Raw genomic sequence first — 19,873 nt, 5'->3', positions numbered from 1 at the left:
GCTTTCAGAAAATCAAAAGTAATTCATTCACCTTCAGGGGTTGCCCTGTTTTAAAAATATTAATGAAGTGGTTTCCTACATCTGTTTGGGTTGAAAACTCATTTTTACCCTGTTCTCAAAGTATTACCGAAATGACTTCCCAAATCTATTTGGCCTGAGTTAATCCTCTATGGAGGATTGTAAGATGGCCTGTTCATTGAAAACTGATACAAATTATGTTTAGGGGTGGGTGGGAATGACAGCTGATCAAGACTTGGAACTGTATCAAGAATGAAGGTCATTGTTCCTTATTTTACATCGTTTTTTGTATTACATAAACCCATATTAGGCTTCAAGCTCTCTTGAGGGCAGAATGTTTGTCTGTGTCAATCTTTGTATCTTGGCACAGTGTCCAACGCTGTGCCTTTCACACTAAAAGGTGCTTAATAAATGTTGAGTCTTCCTAATGGTGTTTGCCAGACTGTTTTGTTGGGGGGGGGGGAGATTGTCATGTCACTTTGACAGTTTACATTTTATAGGATTATATATAGGTTTTGTTTTTTGTGGGGCAATGAGGGTCACACAGCTACTAAGTGTCTGAGGCAGAATTTGAATTCGGGTCCTCCTGAATCCAGGGCCAGTGCTTTACCAAACACTGCACCACCTAGCTGCCCCCAATCAAATTTTGAGAGAGTATGGTTTCGTTTTGTTTGGATTTTTTGCAGGGCAATGAGGGTTAAGTGACTTGCCCAGGGTCACACAGCTAATCTCAAGTGTCTGAGGCCAAATTTGAACTCAGGTCCTCCTGAATCCGGGGCTGGTGCCTAATCCACTGCAACACTTAGCTGCTCTTTTGTTGTTTTTTAAAGGTCCTCCCAAAACACGTATTTTTATTCCAACTGTCCTGTAGTCATGTAGTGAGAGAAGCTGGGGAGGGGCTCAAGGTTCCAGCCTCACAGCCTTAGTGGGGCCCACCAGAGATGTCCTTCCCTGCCACCCCAGGGCCCAAGCCTACACTTAAGCCTCCTGACCCGGCAGGAGTGAAGGGCCCAGGGCCCTGCAGCTTCCCTCCCTAGGACTAACCAGAGACCATGCTCCCTTGGCTTCCAGCCTGGCTCCCCTAGGCCTTCCTAGTCATTAAGATGAGCAGAGTCATTCACTGCCCTGGGGGTAACTGGATTGAAAATCACACCTTTAGACGTTAGAAATGGGATACTGCTCCAGATTTATAGTTGGGGAAGAGTGGGTTAAATCATTAAAAGGATCCTAAGTGGCCTAGAGTTGAGGGAGGAAACTTTTTAAGGAGTAGACAAGGAAATACTGATTAAAGAAACTTTAATGGAGACCATAATTGTACCAAAATCAGAAATGTATAATACAAGAGCTTAAAATAATTTTTAAAAAATCACATAAATTATATAAATTGTCTAAAACAGTAATGGAAACATTCCTCAAAAGTGACATTATTGGAAACGGAGTCATTGGAGTCATTCAAGTCTTCGGAGGTGGTTTAGTTCTCTGGGGCGGTTATTTGAAAGGCTGTAGCTTCAATAGAACAGTGCCTGTGGGGTTTACTCGAACCTTGAATTGAGATAACCATTCATAAAGTCCCAGCTCTTTTTTAACAGGGAGGATTTGTGTGATATTGCAGGCAGGGGCACACCCTAGCCCCTTACCCAGAACATTAGTGGAAAGGGCATAATTCCGAGGTCCCCCAAGCTCTTTATGGTTTAGCACAGCCACAGCCCAGGCTAAATCTGACAGGGGCCTTTCCCACACTTCAAAGTCGTCCTCCTAGAAAACCAAGACAGTTTTAGCATTAGTAGGCAATTAGTCATAGCCATAAACACAGCCCTAGGATGTCAGGAATAGAAACAGTAGCCTCAAAACTAAGCCAGATCAATAGCCCAGCTATTACTAGCCTGTCATTCTAAAGGTCAGCGACTGCTATTAAATGTGCAGATGAGGTCCAAAGAGAAAAGCACTATCTGTAAAATGGCTGGATTTCTCAGTGCCAATCATGAAAAAGGGTATCAGTGGAAGTGCCCCTTGGAAATTCCTCCATCCTATTTTCTCCCATGAGCCACTATCTCTGTACCTTCCTGAGCCGGTAGCCTTGCTGTCCCAAAGGATCCTGGTTGATTGCAATCACATCTTTATTCTGCAGCAGGGCCTTGGACTGGGGACTGATGTGGCGGAGGTCATTGGACATGAAGAGTGGGGCTGCCATGATGGCCCAGAGTGCCATTTGAGTTACTTGTTGATCCCAGCTGAGTCCAAAGTTGCCAATCACCAACTGAGAGAAAAAGGTTAGAAAGAAGTCCAAACTACGGCCAATTCTCGGCAAGATGGATGGGGTGGGAAAGCCAGGAGAGCACTGAAGGCTTCATTTGGGAGGAGTTAGCCCAGATGCTGTGATGAAAGCAATTTGGAAACCCAGGAACGCCATGACTTACAAAGGCCCTGCCAAAGGAGTTGTGGTTTCCCCCATCTTGGCTGTCAATTTCTTACCATGTCAGGATCATTCCATCCACCTGGTCCAGCAGCAGGAACAAGGTTCTCCTGCTTAGATGCAGTCCAGGACAGAATATTCTTTACACTGCTCCAGGAATCAAAGATATCATCATAGTTCCTCCAGTGGTTGCAGTACTGTCGAATTTCCGTGTAATTGGGCTATGAGGCCAATGAAATTAATTAATGATTCTTAAGCAAAGTATGATGGGGGGGGGAGCCCAGGAGAGGGAAAAGAAGACCCCAGGGTGATAGTAGGTTGTTATGGGACACTACTGTGCACCAGGAGAATCCAGCTCTCAGTAACTCATGTCTAGACTAGGATTCCATCCAATTCTGGGCAAGACTGCCCATGAGACTGCCCATTGGTGGGGGAAGAGTTCAGTTGATTACTTTTAGCAACCTCATGCTTTTGGCTTTATTGCTAATTACCACTTGCTTAATCAAGCTTGGCCAGGGAAAAATTAGGGCCCTGGTTAGACTCAGGACAGTCAGGGGCCCCACCTCATTCTAATAGACTTTTATAAATAAGATGCAGATGAGTACTTAGGAACTTAGAATGGAGAGCTAGGTAGTTCCTGTTTGTGCAGTGAGCAGCACCCACCCAGTCTAAATATGTAAGTGGGGAAGCCTAAGTGAAGTTTAGCCAGGCCAATCAGAAGAATCAAGCCTTCTACTAGGGGATGATATGTGAAGGTGGAGTCTGGAGTAAGTGGAAGATACTATTGGTCAAGCTGGGCTAGCAGAATTTGGTCTCAGGTTCTTAATACAACTTGCAAAGTTGTATTAAGATTCCTGATAGCTGGCTTACCTCCTGGAAGGGCCTTGAATACAGAGGCCACTCACAGGAATACAGAATGCTCCTGCCAGTTTGGTTGAGGGCAAAGGACATGTACTTATAGCCTGTAAAAGAAAAGAAAGGGTAAAAGCCAGAAAGGACCACTTTTCAACTTGGATGGACCCCATTAAGTGGGAACAGCTACATTCTCAGACAAAAGAGGCTCAAACACTGAAGGGTTCATGGTTAGGTTGGGAGCATCAGGAAGCAGAATAAAGCCCGGGAACTGACATACTTCTAAATAGCTTCTTGACTGACTTGAGTCACTCAAGTTAGAGGAGAAAGTAAGGAAAAATATTTATAATAAGTAGTATTTACATAGTGCTTGAAGGTTGAAAGGTGCTTTACATAATAGGATCTTATTTAATCTTCACAACAGCCCTGGGAGGTAGGTGCCATTATCATCTCCATTTTACAGTTACTTGGGGCAGACAGAGGTGAAAGGACTTGCTGAAGGTCACATAGCTAGTGAGTGTCTGAGGCAGGATTTAAACTCAGGTCTTCCTAACTTCAGGATCAGCGTTCTATCCACTGTGCCATCTGAAAACTCAGAGGATGCCATAGGACTAAGAGTTGGAAAATGCCACAGAGATCAAATTCAAGCCATTTATAGTGGAGAGAACTAAGGCCCACAGGTGTTAAGTGGCTTGTCCTAGGGTCACCTTGGTCATAAGGAAAAGAACTGGAATTTGAACCAGGTCATTTGGCTCCAGATCCAGTCTTTTTATCATTTGAGCATAATACTTTTACTTTTTTGTTTAACTTCTGTGATTATCTGGTGTCTTCTATTTATTTCCCTTTCTTCTGTGAAGGGATAGTGATTCAAAATTAGTGATAGAGTAGGGAAAGGAATATTAAGAAGAGGCAGGGTGATATAGTACAGGTGTCAACCACATATGTGGCCTACACTCTGAGTGGGGCCCCTACCAAATTAAAATGTAACTGGACAATATTCAACAAAATAAATAAAAATACAATAGACCATAGATAATGTTGGTATGTGTTTTTCTGAGTCACTAGGTATGGTTTAGGGTTTCTATCTGAGTCGCACACAACTGGGGGTAGTAGATAGTGCTGGACTTGGGTGTCAAGATCAGGATTTAAATCTTGCTTCTGCCACTTGCCACGTGATATGGGGAAAACCAAATTGGTTAACTCCTGCACATAAAGTTAATTCTTCTAGATGGAATTCCAGCTCTGCTTTAGGGAAGGAAGTTCCCTCAAACTAATCGAAACACGATTCTTCTCTGCCTGCCTACCCCCTGAAAAAATCCCCCCAAAACACTGCTACCCACAAACCCACTTCAAATGAAAATAATTGAATATGAGCCACTGCTCCTCCCTACTGTTTTGGGAATTTTTCCCAGTGAGAATGGAAACTGTTGAGTCATAAACTGTTTCTGGTATGCGACTATTTCACAAAAACACTTTTGTCTGCCAGAGCATATTGAAGTTTGGGTAGGTCCAATGGTAGGTGAGTAGGTGTTCAGCATGGATTTGTTGAATGAAGGGGACAAGGGACTCAGATATGAATAAAAAAGAGGTGGATTAAATATTTGAGGTTCTGAATATATCTGAGCTCTCTTGGTTGCAAGATATCTGACTTCAGTGGAATGAAGAGCCAGAGCATACCTTCTACCAAACTTTCGAAGTCGTTAGCGTAACATCCGTCAAATTTAAGCAGGTCCACTCCCCAGTCAGCAAAGGTTTTGGCATCGATATCATAGTACCCAAAGCTGCCGGGGTATCCAGCACAGGTGTAATTTCCCACATCTTGATAAATCCCTAGCTTTAGTCCCTTAGAATGTACCTGGAAGAGACAGATAGACAGGAACGAATGAACACGAAGACACAGACAGAGACAGAGACAGAGACAGAGACAGAGACAGACACACACACACACACACACACACACACACACACACACACAAGAAATAAATTGAAGAACTGGAACAAGAGAGCCCTGTGCCTAAGATGGGAACAGGTATAACACATCAGTAGCCTCCTCTATCCCTTCCCCTTCCCCTTCCTCTAAGGCAAAGTTGTGGCCCACAACATTCCTGATTGTAGCTGAAGCAGATTAAAATGTAATTGGAGGGGCAGCTAGATGGCACAGTGGATAAAGCACTGGCCCTGGATTCAGGAGGACCTGAGTTCAAATCCAGTATCAGACACTTGATGCTTACTAGCTGTGTGACTCCACCGCCTCACCAAAAAACAAAAACAAAAACAAAAACAAAATGTAATTGGAAATATTTAACAAAATACATTAAAAGTACAATAAAACATAAATGTTAGTTAATATGAGGTTTTCTAGGTCAATATGAGCTCACAAGGATACATCTGATCATGGAGGAGAGTTTATCAGATGGAATCTTCATTACAAAGGTAGCACTTTTGCTATCCTCTTGTCCGATCTTGAAAAAGTGAGCCTTTGCTGAAACCACTCAATCCACTAAAAAGGAACCAGGGCCTTGGTCCTTGACATTTATTTACAAGTATTTCCTTATCAGTGTTTTGTAGTTCTTGGAGATAGACTCTTAATTATGGAATGTTTGAAAAGGAGATCTTTAAGACATTTTTCTCCTATCTCGATATAGCTATGAAGGTATACTTGTTAGTGATTTTCTTCTTTCTGCTGTTAATCCAGGTTCCAAACTAAATAACTTTGGTTTCACCTGGGTGAAATTGTTGTGGGACAAACCTCACCATTCAGCTAAGGCACATTAGAGCAGTGGTGTCAAACTCAAATAGAAATGGGAGCCACTAAACTGTTCCATCTGATATAGCATCTATATTTTCTGGGTATTTCATAGTGTCACAAGAGCTATTGTGCAACATGCTTTAAAAAAAAAAAAGAAAAGAAAATGCAATCTTTCCTGAATGGGAGGTGGGCTTATCTATGAACTTACAAAGTTTGCCAGGTGATGGATTCCATTAGGGAAGCGCTTGGGGTCTGCCACGAGCCTACCATTCTCATCTCGCTCGTCGGCCAACCAACAGTCATCGATACAGACATACTCGTAGCCCGCATCCTTCCAGCCTTCTGATACCATGAGTTCAGCCATCTGCATGAAGAGCTGTTCACTGAGGGAGAAAAATCAGTCAGTGACAGCCAATGGCAATTGTGAATAAATAATAAATGATATACACAGCAGAACATGAGAGGATTCAATATAAAACAATAAATTCCCATTTCAATAAAACCTATACAATAAATACTATACTTTGTTTTCAAAGCTGCCTAGCTTTTCTTTGCTTCCTTATAGGTTTTTTGTGAACTTTTTGTTTGTGGGGGCAATGAGGGTTAAGTGACTTGCTCAGGGTCACAAAGCTAGTAAGTATCAAGTGTCTGAGGCTGGATTTGAATTCAGGTCCTCTGAATCCATAGCAGGTGCTTTATCCACCGCACCACCTAGCTGCCCCCATTAACTTTATTATTCCCCCCTCTACCCCAACAAGGCTGCAATTAAGCATGGAGTATATCTATTTTTATCTCCACAGTTAATTGCAGCCTCGTTGGGGTACGGGGGGAATAATATATATTATATGCACACATATTATATATGTGTGTATATATATTATATATTACACACACACACACACACACACACACACACACACACACATGACCATACTATGCTATTTCCACTCATCTGTTTCTCTGGAAATGGATGGCATCTTCATTCACAAGTTCAAGTCTTTATATGCCTTTCCAAGTCAACCAGTTTATCATCCCCTACACCACAGCAATACTCCAACCCAATCACCTCCTATCTGAGAATCTGCCATCTGCCCTAAATAGACTTATGTAATTATCTATAGATAATGATCTATGAACTGCTTGTAAGAGATGCCCTAGGACAGTTGCCTTTGAAGGTTTGTTTTCCCAGAGACAAGGATATGACTCGTTTGATGAGCAAAATACATATTGATGTTTGTTATATTAATGGCCCTACAAGGAAAGGGCTACATTTCTATAGATCACCAAGGCTTGCAACCCTGTCAATAGATAACTGAAGCTGAGGAAAGTGAAATGACTTACCCATGGTAACATAGCTAGTGTCAGAACTGGAATTTGAACCTAGGTTTTCCAGGTTCCACCTGGATGTTTTTCATAGCTTTGCAATCTGCAGCACTGCCCCTTATGAGTTGTGTAACCTTTGGGTAAGTCACTTGCCTTCCTTCCCTGGCCCTCAAGTTGTTCCTCTCTAAAATGAGGGCTGAGCTAGATTTAAAGGATGCTGGAGCTGGAAGAGACCTCTGATGTCATCCAGTCCAACGCCCTCACTCATCTGTCAAACACCTACACAGTGTCAAGCTCCAGGATATAAAGACAAAAAGGAACCAGCACCTAGTCTCAAAAGCAGCTAACAAAAAAAAATAATAAATAAATAAATAATAAATTAAAAATTAAAAAAGCAGCTAACATTTTACTGGAGGGAAGCCACATGGGATCATTGGATCACCGATTTAGTGCTGGAAGGGTCTTTAGAGCCCAGACTCATTTTACAACTGAAGAAACTGAAGCTTAGAAAGGTTAAGTGACTTGTCCAAGGTCACACTCGTAGTCAGAGGTAGAGCTGAGATTTGAACTGAGGTTCTGACTCCATATCCATCATTCTTTCCATGTACCATGTCTAAGTAGAAAAGAACTGCAATGTAATTTCTGGAGGTGGGAATCAAGACAAGCTTCTCCACAGGAGATAACATTGTTGTGGGCAGAGCTTGTGACCTGAAGAACTGGCAGGCTCACAGCAAATACTGTGAAACAGAGAGATTAGGAGAGAGGAAAACAGGACCAGGAGAGTCATGATGGGAGACTATCTGAATGGAAAGAGAGTTCACCCTTTATACAGTTACAGACAAGGAGGGCTTCATTCCAAGTGAGGAGATTGCAAAATAACTGGGGGATGGGGAGGTGTTCAGGGGTCATGAATCTTGTTGACATACAAGGTGACAGGGGGGCAGCTAGGTGGCACAGTGGATAAAGCACCAGCCCTGGATTCAGGAGGACCTGAGTTCAAATTTGGCCTCAGACACTTGACACTTACTAGCTGTGTGACCCTGGGCAAGTCACTTAACCCCCATTGCCCCGCAAAAAAAAAGAAAAAGAAAAAGAAAAATGTAGGGAAAATTGAATTATGTTCTGGTTGCAGAAATTTGTTAGCTGTGTAATCTTAAGCAAGTTATCATACGTTGTCCCAGTTCCCTAATCTGTAAAGAGAAAAGTAATAATGGTACCCACCTCCCAAGGTTGTTGTGAAATCAAAATATTATTGGGGGCAGGTAGCACAGTGGATAAAGCACCTGCCCTGGATTCAGGAGGACCTGAGTTCAAATATGGCCTCAGACACTTGACACTACCTGTGTGACTCTGGGCAAGTCACTTAACCCTCATTGCCCCACAAAACAACAACAAAAAAGATATTATTGTAAAGTGCTTAACACAGTGACCAGCATATGCTAAGCACTATATTGTTATTATTTCTTGACTTGAATGTAATTGTTCCATGCCTGATAACTTTAAAAGTGTTTTTTAAATGCCAAAGGGATAATTTGAAAATGCAATTGATGTCATCTGAAGTTTTGGTTCATGTTTAAATACGTGTTATTGCTTGTATTAGCTTATATTGTGAAATTTGAGAGACCATTGTAATAGAATTGTTGCTAGACAAAATATTTAATCTGGATACTGTTACACATGAATCGGACTTTTAAAAGGATGCGATAAAAATATAGATATTTGAAAATTGTTAAATATTCAACATAATAGTGAATTTTCATTTGAAAATCTTGGCTATTATGAATGTGTACAAGGTGGTTTAAAGATGTAGTTTTGGGGCGGCTAGGTGGCGCAGTGGATAGAGCACTGGCCCTGGAGTCAGGAGTACCCGAGTTCAAATCCAGTCTAAGACACTAACACTTACTAGCTGTGTGACCCTGGGCAAGTCACTTAACCCAATTGCCTCACCAAAAAAAAAGATGTAGTTTCAACTTATTAATGAGTCAATTATCAGGTATTGCTGTATGTCTGAAGCATCAGAATATGTGTAGTTTAAATTATAAGTGAAGAATACATTGGAAAGATATTTAAGCTCTAAACTGTGGTTAGTGAATTTTTGCTATTTTAAGGGACTATTCTATTCCCCGGACTATAACTAAGTTACTTTGAGCTTTGATTAAAGGGATAGTTGTATTGTCATGAAGCCAATAGTAGAAAGTAGCAAGTGCTGCAGTCTCTGTGCCTGGGAAAAGTTTTGGGGATGACTTTGGCCTTCCCCATTGTGCTATTTCCTTTCCGAAAAGGAAAATTCCCACCTGGTTAATCCTGAGCCTTGCTTTTAACACCCTGTGAATACATGATTGGCTGTAAATATGACTCATGCCTGGAATCAAACAGAGCTAAGGGAATTTTCCCCCTTTGTGGTATAACTATGTCCTTTTTTTCCCTTTTATAGCAAATTTCTAGAATCAAGAAGTTTTGTAAGTGCAATACTCAATCTACTGAATAATAGATTGATACTGGAACATCTGAGTTACTATTATAAGATGCAAGAATGAACATTTTACAATAATCAGCTGTACCTGTGATCAAATAATATGGTAAGATATCCTCCTAAAGGAGAAATGATTAGGCAAAGTGATAAGACAAAGATGTAATGTAAAAGTTTTCTAAATAAATGGAATAGTAAATTTTGAGAAAAACAACAGGATTAGACTTTTCCCTAGGAATCACGTACAGATGTATATGATTGGCTTCTAAATTTATGTCATGAAAATTCAGGCTTTGAATATGTTTTAGTAATAAGTTCTCAAAATTGGATCAATGGTTTATTAATTATTAATTGGATTTTATGCATAATTTGTATTGATAATGGTAAAGAAAAAGAAATAATTCTCCCGTTTAAAAGTATATGTCTGATATTAAAATTCAGGAAACTTTTACACTTGTACTCTCACAAATTTTTTTTTCTTTTCTTTTCTTTTTTTTTTTTTAAGTGAGGCAATTGGGGTTAAGTGACTTGCCCAGGGTCACACAGCTAGTAAGTGTTAAGTGTCTGAGGCCGGATTTGAACTCAGGTACTCCTGACTCCAGGGCTGGTGCTCTATCCACTGCTCCACCTAGCTGTCCTCTCACAAATTTTTAAAAGATTTTTATATCAGGTCCAGGATTTAGGTAAGGATAGAAACAGCAAATTGGATATATAAACTGAAATTCCCTGAAGTTTCAAGATTGAAGAACCAAATTTAAGTGACTGTACCAAATTATATTGTCTTGTTACTAGCAGAATTCTCTGGGAACCTCTAGGTTTGGAACCAGAGAAGCGGAGCCCCTTTCAGAACTGTCCTGAGAATAAAGCCTATTGTCCAAGAAAAGATATCTAGGGACCAGATAAGTACATGAGACATCTGGGACTCAAAATGTGTTCATTAAATAGATATTAAGAATGGGTTATTTAGGGGAAGCTAGGTAAATAAAGCACCTGCCCTGGATTCAGGAGGACCTCAGTTCAAGTCTGGCCTCAGACACTTGACACTAGCTGTGTGACCTTGGGCAAGTCACTTAATCCTCACTGCCCCAGCCCCCCCCCCCCCAAAAAGGAATGGGTTATTTGGATACAAGGAAACTTGATATTAGTTAATATTGGTGATAATTATTGTATTGCTTTGGTCTTTTGTTTCAAGACATTTATGTTAAAGTTTCCTGGTTACCTTGGTGACATAACTCTTCTTTCTTAAAACTAGTCTATCATGAGCCCTCTAAGTAGTTTGATTTGTAATCTGACATTAATGTAAGTATGACTATGAATTCATGAAAAACCTTTCTGCATTGTTTGAATGTAGCCCTGCATGGCTAGGAAACCGGACCATCTCTATGTGCAATCAATCATTGTTGCTAAGGGCTCCAACCCAGTCCGTCTGACTACTCCCACAGCTGCCAAACTTGTGGGTTCATATACTCCTGGATCATCTGAAGAAAGCATCTGCTCCTGAGTGAATGGCAGAACCCTCCCAGGACCTCAATGTCAGAGGTGTTCTAGAGGTGGAATAGAAGAGACTTGGAAAATGACTGGATGTGGAGGGTGGGGTTGGAAGGGTGAGGGAAAGAGAAGGGTTGAGGATGACTTCAAGCTTGAGTCTGGGTCACTGGGGCTGATGGAGGAGGCTAAAAAGGGTTAACAGTGGGGCAGCTAGGTGGCACAGTGGATTAAGCACCGGCCCTGGATTCAGGAGGACCTGAGTTCAAATCTGGCCTCAGACACTTGGCACTTACTAGCTGTGTGACCCTGGGCAAGCCACTTAACCCCCATTGCCCTGCAAAAAAACAAAAACAAAAACAAAAACAAAAAAACAGTGGGGCAGCTAGGTGGTGCAGTATATGGATAGAGCACCGGGCCTGGATTCAGGAGGACCTGAGTTCAAGTCCAACCTCAGACACTTAACACTTTCAAGCTGTGTGACCCTGAGCAAGTCACTTAACCCCAATTGCCTCACCAAAAAAAAAAAAAAAAAAAAAGGGTTAACAGAACCTGAGCTCTAACCATCAGCAGCTAAAAGGGGGTAACAGATAACTTAAGACCTGAGCTCCAATCAATAGTAGCTAAAAAGAGTTAACAGATAAACTAAGGCTTAACCTTCAATCACTGTTACCTTTATCAACTAATACTATCAACAGAAGCCAGAGATCCTACCTAGCCACAAATTGGCATTCCTAAATGACAGGACACAGTAGAAATCAGATCTTAAAGTAAAGAGATATCATAAAGAGTCTAAGCATGTCCTTATGAACTTGTGAAGACCAAATGTGTCCTTAGGTTCACCTTAGGACGTTTAAACCCCAAAAACACACCCCTAGGGAAAAAGGTCCCCACCTTGGAGGATGTCTTAGGATGTCTTAGGACCCCTGGAAGTTTAAATTCGGATATGAACCTCCCTAAGGAGGAGATTAAGAGATAGATTACCTACATTTCTCACTTCATTTCCTCGTCCTATTTGCGATACCTACCTCCTTTGGGTGATTCTCTCTGCGGTCTCACAGTCTTTTTCTCTTTTCTTCTTTTTTTTTGGTGGGGCAATGAGGGTTAAGTGACTTGCCCAGAGTCACACAGCTAGTACATAAACTAGTCAGCGTCTGAGACCAGATTTGAACTCAGGTTCTCCTGAATCCAGGGTGGTCTCACAGTCTTAATAAAATTTAGGAAACAGACTTGTAGTTCTTTGGGATGCCCCACTATCAATTTGATCAATTAAATCCATCCCAAGACAGGGTGGTAATAGTGCCTTCCAAAGAAATAGGAAAGTTAGGAAGGAAAACATCTGTTTTGTCTAGGGACTTGGGGGTGGATGGGTGGGGGAGTGTTAAAGATTTTGGGGGGGGGCAGCTAGGTGGCGCAGTGAATAAAGTACCAGCCCTGGATCCAGGAGGACCTGAGTTCAAATCTGGCCTCAGACACTTGATACTTACTAGCTGTGTGACCCTGGGCAAGTCACTTAACCCTCACTGCCCCACCAAAAAGAAAGAAAGAAAGAGAAAAAAGAAAGAATGAGGATAGAAGTAAATACTTTGTCTTTGGCACAAACTTAGAAGGATACAATATGTATATAGACAAAGTATACATGAAGGGACAGAGTGGTTTAAAAAGGGATGATCAAAAAGATTTTAGAAGAGGAAACGAGATTTTAAGGTTCCTTTTTCCTTGTCTGCCAAATGAAGGCGTTGGCCCCTCTGACCTCCGACCCTCCAAGCTCTGGAACGATGAGCCCTCTCTGAACCTCAGGGTCCTCGTTTGTCACACTGGCTCGGAAGCCCCCTGACCCCCCGCCCGAGTCTGGAGCTTGGTGGCCTCTGGCTGGCCCTCCCGGGCTGGCCCTGGGGGACCGGCCCTGTCCATTACCTGATGCAGTTCTGGGGGTCCTCGACACAGTCCACGTTACACGTGAAGCGCTCCCAGTGCAGCCAGCCCATGGTCGGGGTCAGGGCCAGCCCATTGTCCAGGGCAGTGACCCCGGGCACGCCTGCCAGAGCCAGGGCCAGGGCTAGGTTCAGGCCCCAGAAGGCGGACGCCCGGCCCTGCTTCTGCCCGAGCTCGCTCGTCCTCCGTCGGGTCATCTTCGTCTCGACCCCCGAAAGCACAACTCAAACTCCGCGGTGCAAAGCTCCCGGCTCAGCCGGCTTAAATCAAGAAACGGACCAATCAGCGCTCGAGGCACGGCAGGCCTCCGCCTATCAGCGGCGGCTCCGGGAGCAGTGGGCGGGAGGCTCTCCGGGAGGATGCCTAGTAAAACCCACTGCCATTGCCGGTCATGTGGCCGAGTGAGGGCGCTCACATGACGCGCGCTTCACGTGACGGGAAGCAGGTGCCTTCCTATCTCTGGCCTATCGGGAGCTCTTATCTCCGGTCGCCTTGGGGTGCGGAGAGCCGGGGGGGCCGCTGGGAGCGCGGGAATCTGGGAGTGGTGGGTCGGGACGAGGCCTGCGAGGCAGACGGGCCTCGCGTGGGCCCGGCCGCCGGGCGTCCCAGCACACCCGGGCGCTCTGCTTCGACCGCCTCGGGCGCTTCTTCTCCATTGCCTCTTTATGGACTTGTGAAACGCTTGCCAGCTGCGTGTTTGAAGATTTTTAGTTTCAGTTCCAGACTCTCTCCCCCTCCCCCCCACCCCCCCCCCCAAGCCATTGGGAAGGCATGTTATACATAGGAAGTCATAGAAAATATATTTCCTCTTTAGCCACGAGAACTCCCATTGGCTGGACCCTTGGAATGGAGGCTGCCTCCGCTCTTTTCTTTTGATTTTGTGGTTTTAATATGTATTTGTATATTAAAAAGAGACGGGCAGCTACGTGGCACTGTGGATAAAGCACCTGCCCTGGATTCAGGAGGACCCGAGTTCAAATTCGACCTCAGACACTTGACACTTACTAGCTCTTTGACCCTGGGCAAGTCACTTAACCCTCATTGCCCCCGCAAAAAAAAAAAAAAATTAAAAAGAGACTGCTCTTGTCCTTCACCCCCCCACCCCCCGCCCCAGCTTCTTCCTGCTTTCGTCTGAGCATTCTTTTAATATTTATCGACACTGGATAAAGCACCGGCCTTGGATTCAGGAGGACCTGAGTTTAAATCCAGCCTCAGACACTTGACACTAGCTGTGTGACCCTGGGCAAGTCACTTAACCCTCATTGCCCCGCAAAAAAAAAAAAATGACGCTCTCCCCCGCCCCCCATCTCTCTGCTCCTTCCCCACCCCCACCCCCTTTGCCTCTCTCTTAGGCTTCAGTCTTCTCTCCTTAAATGGCAGCTTTGGAGCTCTCCTGTCGATACCTGGGAGCAGCAGGACAAACACCAAACCTGGTGAGAAAAAATTAATAGAAGGGTATATTAAAAAGACATGACAATATCAGGATAGTATTGTAAACCACGAAGTGCTATATAAATGCTAGCTATTATTCCTGACTCCAAGGCCAGTCCTTGTGAAAAATTATTATTAATAACCAGTAATTTGGGGGAGATTTGGAGTTCTCCCCTTCTTCTGAAGTCCTGACAGTGCAGTTTTTCTTTTTTCCAATTATATGTAAACATAGTTTTCAACATTCATTTTTGTAAGATTTTGAGTTCCAAATTTTTCTCCCTTCCCTCTCCCCTCCCCAAGATAGAAAACAATCAGATACGGGTTATATATGTGCAGTCATGTTAAACATATTTCCATATTAGTCATGTTGTGAAAGAAGAATCAGAACAAAAAGAGGAAAATCCCAAGAAAGAAAAAGACAATAACAAATAAGGTGAAAATAATCTGCTTTGATCTGTGTTTAGACTCCATAGTTCTTTTTCTGGCTATGGAGAGCATTTTCCACCATGAGTCTTTGGGAATTGCTTTATAGTCCAGTTTTTCTTGAATCTCAATCTCTGATAATGAGATTACATTAACTCTCCTCTACCATACAAGGAACCCATCTCCTGGGGTTGGTGTGAGGATCACATGATGGTAAATTGCTTGGCACAGGATCAGTATACAGTGCCAATGTTGATAAGATGAATGATTTCCTGTGTAAGGTAATTTGGAAGCACATTGAACTAAATTAACATCACCGGATCGGTAATTAATTGGGTTTGTTAATATTGTGTAATTTGGTAAACGATTATATCAGCTATCTTAGAAAAGCAATTTCTCTTATAATCTAGATGTTGTTAGATTAAAAATTGTACTGTTAAAAAAATGATGAATGGGTTAGGAAGTTGTTAGGTCATCCTGTCAGCCCTTACCATGCTTATTACCATGTTTTGGTAATGTTCTGAAGCATTGTAATTAAGAACTTATAAACATCCAAGTTTTGTTAGTATTTAAAAGGAAGTTCATCTAAATTTTTTTGGCCATCATTTATGAAAATTGTGAGATTCTTAACTAAATCATTTGGAGTTATTGTTTTCATCAAATATTTGCATAGGTGTTTGTAAAAGGGAAAATTGGTAATTGTATAAAGAAAAGGCCTTGTAAAATATCCTTTGCAAATTTCCAAGTACTCTTAGAACCATCTAGTCAAATTCTTATCAAGCCTGTGCAAAACTTTTCTGTGTGTTGTGGAATTCTTACAGAGTAAGTGGGATAAAAATGTGAATCTTTGCACAAAATGGGAGTAAAGTTTTCAAGCCTACTCACAGTGTAGAGTGAGTTTCATCTAAGGTTATTTGTGTATCACTTGTGAAGGTTATATACATCCTGAAGCAATTTAATCTTAAACTCCACTCTTAAAAATCAATTTTGCTATAAGGGATGAATACAAAATAACTTTAGAGAGGGATATATGTATATATGTTAATTTGGAGGTCTGTGTTTTCTAGGGATTTAAGTGAACTATCACGTATTAATCATGTGGGATTTAAAAATGTAATTCTTTTTCTTTATTTCTAGTAATATGTTTGTTCCTGAAAATAAGGTAGGAAGGTTACCTTGAGAAGGCTATGGTGGATTCTTCTTAATTCATTTTCCCATACATGAAATTTGTCTACCTGCTTCCATATGCTAGGCTTCATAGAGTGGTGCAGGCCTTGGGGACTGTGTCCCTGCTTATAGTTCTCATAGCATATTCCTATTATCAGGGTAGACAAAGTGGAAGTTTTCCATGGCAATACTGAATCTATTAGGTATCAGATTAATCTTAAAGTATCTAAATTACTGTAATAAGATGTAACTGGGAAAGATCTTCCTGTTTTGATCTGAATTCGTTGTCATTCCATGGCCTAAGCAAGAGTTAAATGAATGCTTGAACTTGTCATATGTATAAGATTAATTTCCTCAAGTATGAGCATAATTAGACAAAGGTAAAAAAGTTTGTGAAACATAGGTGTAAATCTATTCAGTTGTGAGATTAAAAGTCAGGAACCTCTCTTGTTTATGTTTCAAGGAATAGGATTTCAGTACAGACAGTTATGTTGGTGAAGAGTAGTAATTTATGGGCTATCTTGTATCAACAGGAAATCTAACTTTACTTATGTTTGTTAATTAATATGGAATTAGAACATGCTTAGAAATGCCTGCAAACTACTTAAGAATCACTTTAAAGATGTTCCCATTTTTAAAAGGAATTCTGGAAGCAGTAGTTGAATATGGTTTAACGGAACTTTTTTTTTTTTTTGGTTTTGGTTTTTTTGTGAGGCAGTTGGGGTTAAGTGACTTGCCCAGGGTCACACAGCTAGTAAGTGTTAAGTGTCTGAGGCCAGATTTGAACCCAGGTACTCCTGACTCCAGGGCCGGTGCTCTATCCACTGTGTCACCTAGCTGCCCCTGAACATGTTTAACTATATAACATTATGCTATATACTATTATCTGAAACATTGTCTAATCTATATACAATTTGGGATGATTATATTTACACATCCCATCCCAAGGCTTTTGTTGTTTGTTATTAAGCATTTTAAAGCAAAATCATTTATACAATGTTGAATTTAGGGATAAAAAGCATCCACTTACATTGACTACTAGTTATATCCATTTGTGATTTTTCTGTAATGAATCTCTTACTGTTACTAATGTGAGATTATAGTCAATACTTTTTATCTAGGATATGTGATCCTAGAGAGCTGAATCCACCCGAAGCACTGATTATTGGAACCTGCTATTTAAGACCTTTTAGGATTGTTAACTCATATTATCTTCAGTGTGACACCAGGTATGATCATCAAGGAATGCTATTGAGCTGATGATCCATGATGCCACCAAGCCTATGGGGTTTTACATGCATAAACTACAGGTAGGGTTCTCATGGGACTCGAGAATGACTATTGGCATGGGCTTCCAGGAGGGACAACCTATGTATATCCAGGAGAGACAACCTATGTATAATTTGACTACCTCAGGACCATGATCAAAAAAAGAGGATAGAAAGCATATTTCATGACATTATCAAGGAGAACTGCCCCAATGTCTTACAACCAGAGGAAAAATTCGTCATTGCAAGGGTTATGGACCTGGGGTACCTCAGAAGTTTTCTGGGAGAAATCAAGGAACCTTATGAGAAGATACACCTAAAGAGATAAGCAGCACCCAAGGGACTGAGTTAGCTCCAGGACCACCACCCTTCATTCCAGTATTCCCCACCCCTTGAGGAGATAAGTTTAAATATGGCTGCTGCCTTTGTGGTGCCTGGGGGATGGAGAGAAGGCCTCTCTAAATCTGCAATGCAGTACATGCTGGGAAGCCCCAAGAGGTGCTTCAGCTTGAAAACAGTTTCATGGTTGTAGATTAATTCACAGTGGATTGGGGGCTGGGGCTGGTGGTGTCTAGTGTGGGTCAGAGGGACATAATTCAAGTCACCACCTTTTGAGACTCTTAGAGGTGAAGGCAGAATACCTATGGGCATTGGGAGTATCCAATCCTGGTAGCTCATTTGTTCTTTCATTCTTGATTCATACTTTCATTCCATGGAAAAATTATGGAGTCACCCATTGTGTACTCTGTCCCATTGTGCTAGGGACTCGTCCAACTTCTCCCAGCTACCACCAGTGGGGGATGGTCCTCCCTCGGGTGATTGCCCCAATAAGGGAACTTTCCACAGTCAGATGTCTCCTGCTCTAGGAGACAGGTATCTCAGAGAACCATGCTTCTGTGCCATGCCTTCTGCCCATGAGAAGTCCAAGGACTTCTCTCTTGGTTTCCTTTCTCTAGCACCCAAATAAAATATTATTTGATTCTAATTGGATTTGTGTGCAAGAGGGTATGATTTTTTAAAGAGGAATTCCTAAGAACCCCAACAACCCCAACCCCAAACCCTCACCATTCCCCCACAACAGAAAGAATCCACTGATCACCTGAACGAGATCCCAAAATGAAAACTCCAAAGGAATATCATAGTTAAATTCCAAAATTATTGATAATTTCCTTGAGTAAAGGAGAATATACTGCAAGCAGCCAGAAAGAAACAATATCAAGGAACAACTATCAGAATTACATAGGACCTGGCAGCTTCAAAATTACAGGATTGGAGGACTTGGAATATGATATTCCGGAAGGCAAAGGAACTGGGATTACAAACCAAGATTGTATTATCCAGAAAAATTAAACATAATTAAATATAATTCAGGAGAAAAATGGACATTCAATGAAATAGGAGACTTTAAAACTTTCCTAATGAAAAGTTCAGAACAGAAAATTCAGTCTACAAATACAAGACTCAAGAGACACATGAAAAGGTAAAAAGGCGGGGAGGGAGGGAACCATGTTATTCGATAATGTTAAAATGTTTGCATCCCTACATGGGAAGAAGATACTTATAACTCTTGAGAACTGTATCTTTATTAAGGCAGATAGGAAGAGTACACACAGACAGAAGATATGGGTATAAGTGGATTCTGATATGATGTTATTTTTTAAAAAATTCTTAAGGGGAAACAAAAGGGATTATACTGGGAGAAGAGGAAAGGGAAGGCAGAACAGGGTAAATCACATCAAGTGAAGAATATAAGAATACAAGTCATTCCCTGATTGAGAAATGGTCAAAGGATATGAACAGGCATTTTTCAGATGATGAAATTAAAACTATATACAGCTAGTCATATGAATGTTCTCAATCACTACTGATTAGAGAAATGCAAATTAAAACTACTCTAAGGTACCTACCACCTTACACCTATCCAAATGGCTAATATGACAAAAAGGGAGAATGATAAATGTTAGAGAAGAGGTGGGAAAATTTGAACATGTATGCACTGTTGTTGGAGCTGTGAACTGATCCAACCATTCTGGAGAGCAATTTGGGGTATCTCTTTCTCTGTCGAGGCCTTGCTGGGACTGGATCTGTGTCAGGGTGACTGTGGGGTTGGGATCTACTCCTGTCTCAGCACAGCAGCTCCCTCCTTCCGACCTTCCAAGCTTGGTTGGAAGATGATTTCAGCACATTCTTCTATGGGTTTTGCTGCTCCAGGAATTGTCCTATGGCATTATTTGTATGTTTTTTGGAGCGATCGTGTCATAAGTTCGAGAGCTCACTGCCTTCTCAGACTTTCAACACCTACTCCTGCCCCCTGCCTTCCCAAAGGCAACCTCAGGGTT

General features: G+C 41.8%; 1 protein-coding gene across 1 annotated transcript; it reads right to left on the bottom strand.

Annotated features, from left to right (window-relative positions):
- Positions 1–1,323: 1,323 nt before the first annotated feature.
- Positions 1,324–13,506, bottom strand: GLA (galactosidase alpha). The gene is made up of 7 exons (XM_043974293.1): positions 13,228–13,506; positions 6,241–6,415; positions 4,961–5,138; positions 3,302–3,393; positions 2,491–2,652; positions 2,078–2,275; positions 1,324–1,773 (listed from the first exon to the last, which is right to left on the bottom strand). The coding sequence occupies exons 1-7, from the start codon at positions 13,440–13,442 to the stop codon at positions 1,507–1,509; spliced, it is 1,287 nt and encodes a 428-aa protein (XP_043830228.1). The 5' UTR covers positions 13,443–13,506; the 3' UTR covers positions 1,324–1,506.
- Positions 13,507–19,873: the final 6,367 nt, after the last annotated feature.

This window comes from Dromiciops gliroides, chromosome X (genome assembly GCF_019393635.1).
Source record: "Dromiciops gliroides isolate mDroGli1 chromosome X, mDroGli1.pri, whole genome shotgun sequence".
NCBI classification, from domain to species: Eukaryota; Metazoa; Chordata; class Mammalia; order Microbiotheria; family Microbiotheriidae; genus Dromiciops; species Dromiciops gliroides.
Note: the sequence above shows the minus strand (reverse complement) of the source record. Positions and strands in the feature narration are given on the sequence as shown.

What these genes read in the sequence shown, in the direction of transcription:
- GLA (XM_043974293.1), bottom strand. Translation starts at nt 13,442, where the DNA reads ATGACCCGACGGAGGACGAGCGAGCTCGGGCAGAAGCAGGGCCGGGCG. An exon ending in CTTCGAAAGTTTGGTAGAAG is followed by an intron (nt 3,394 to 4,960) that starts GTATGCTCTGGC and finishes TTTCTTTTACAG; the next exon opens with GCTATAAGTACATGTCCTTT. An exon ending in GATGGAATGATCCTGACATG is followed by an intron (nt 2,276 to 2,490) that starts GTAAGAAATTGA and finishes TTTTTCTCTCAG; the next exon opens with TTGGTGATTGGCAACTTTGG.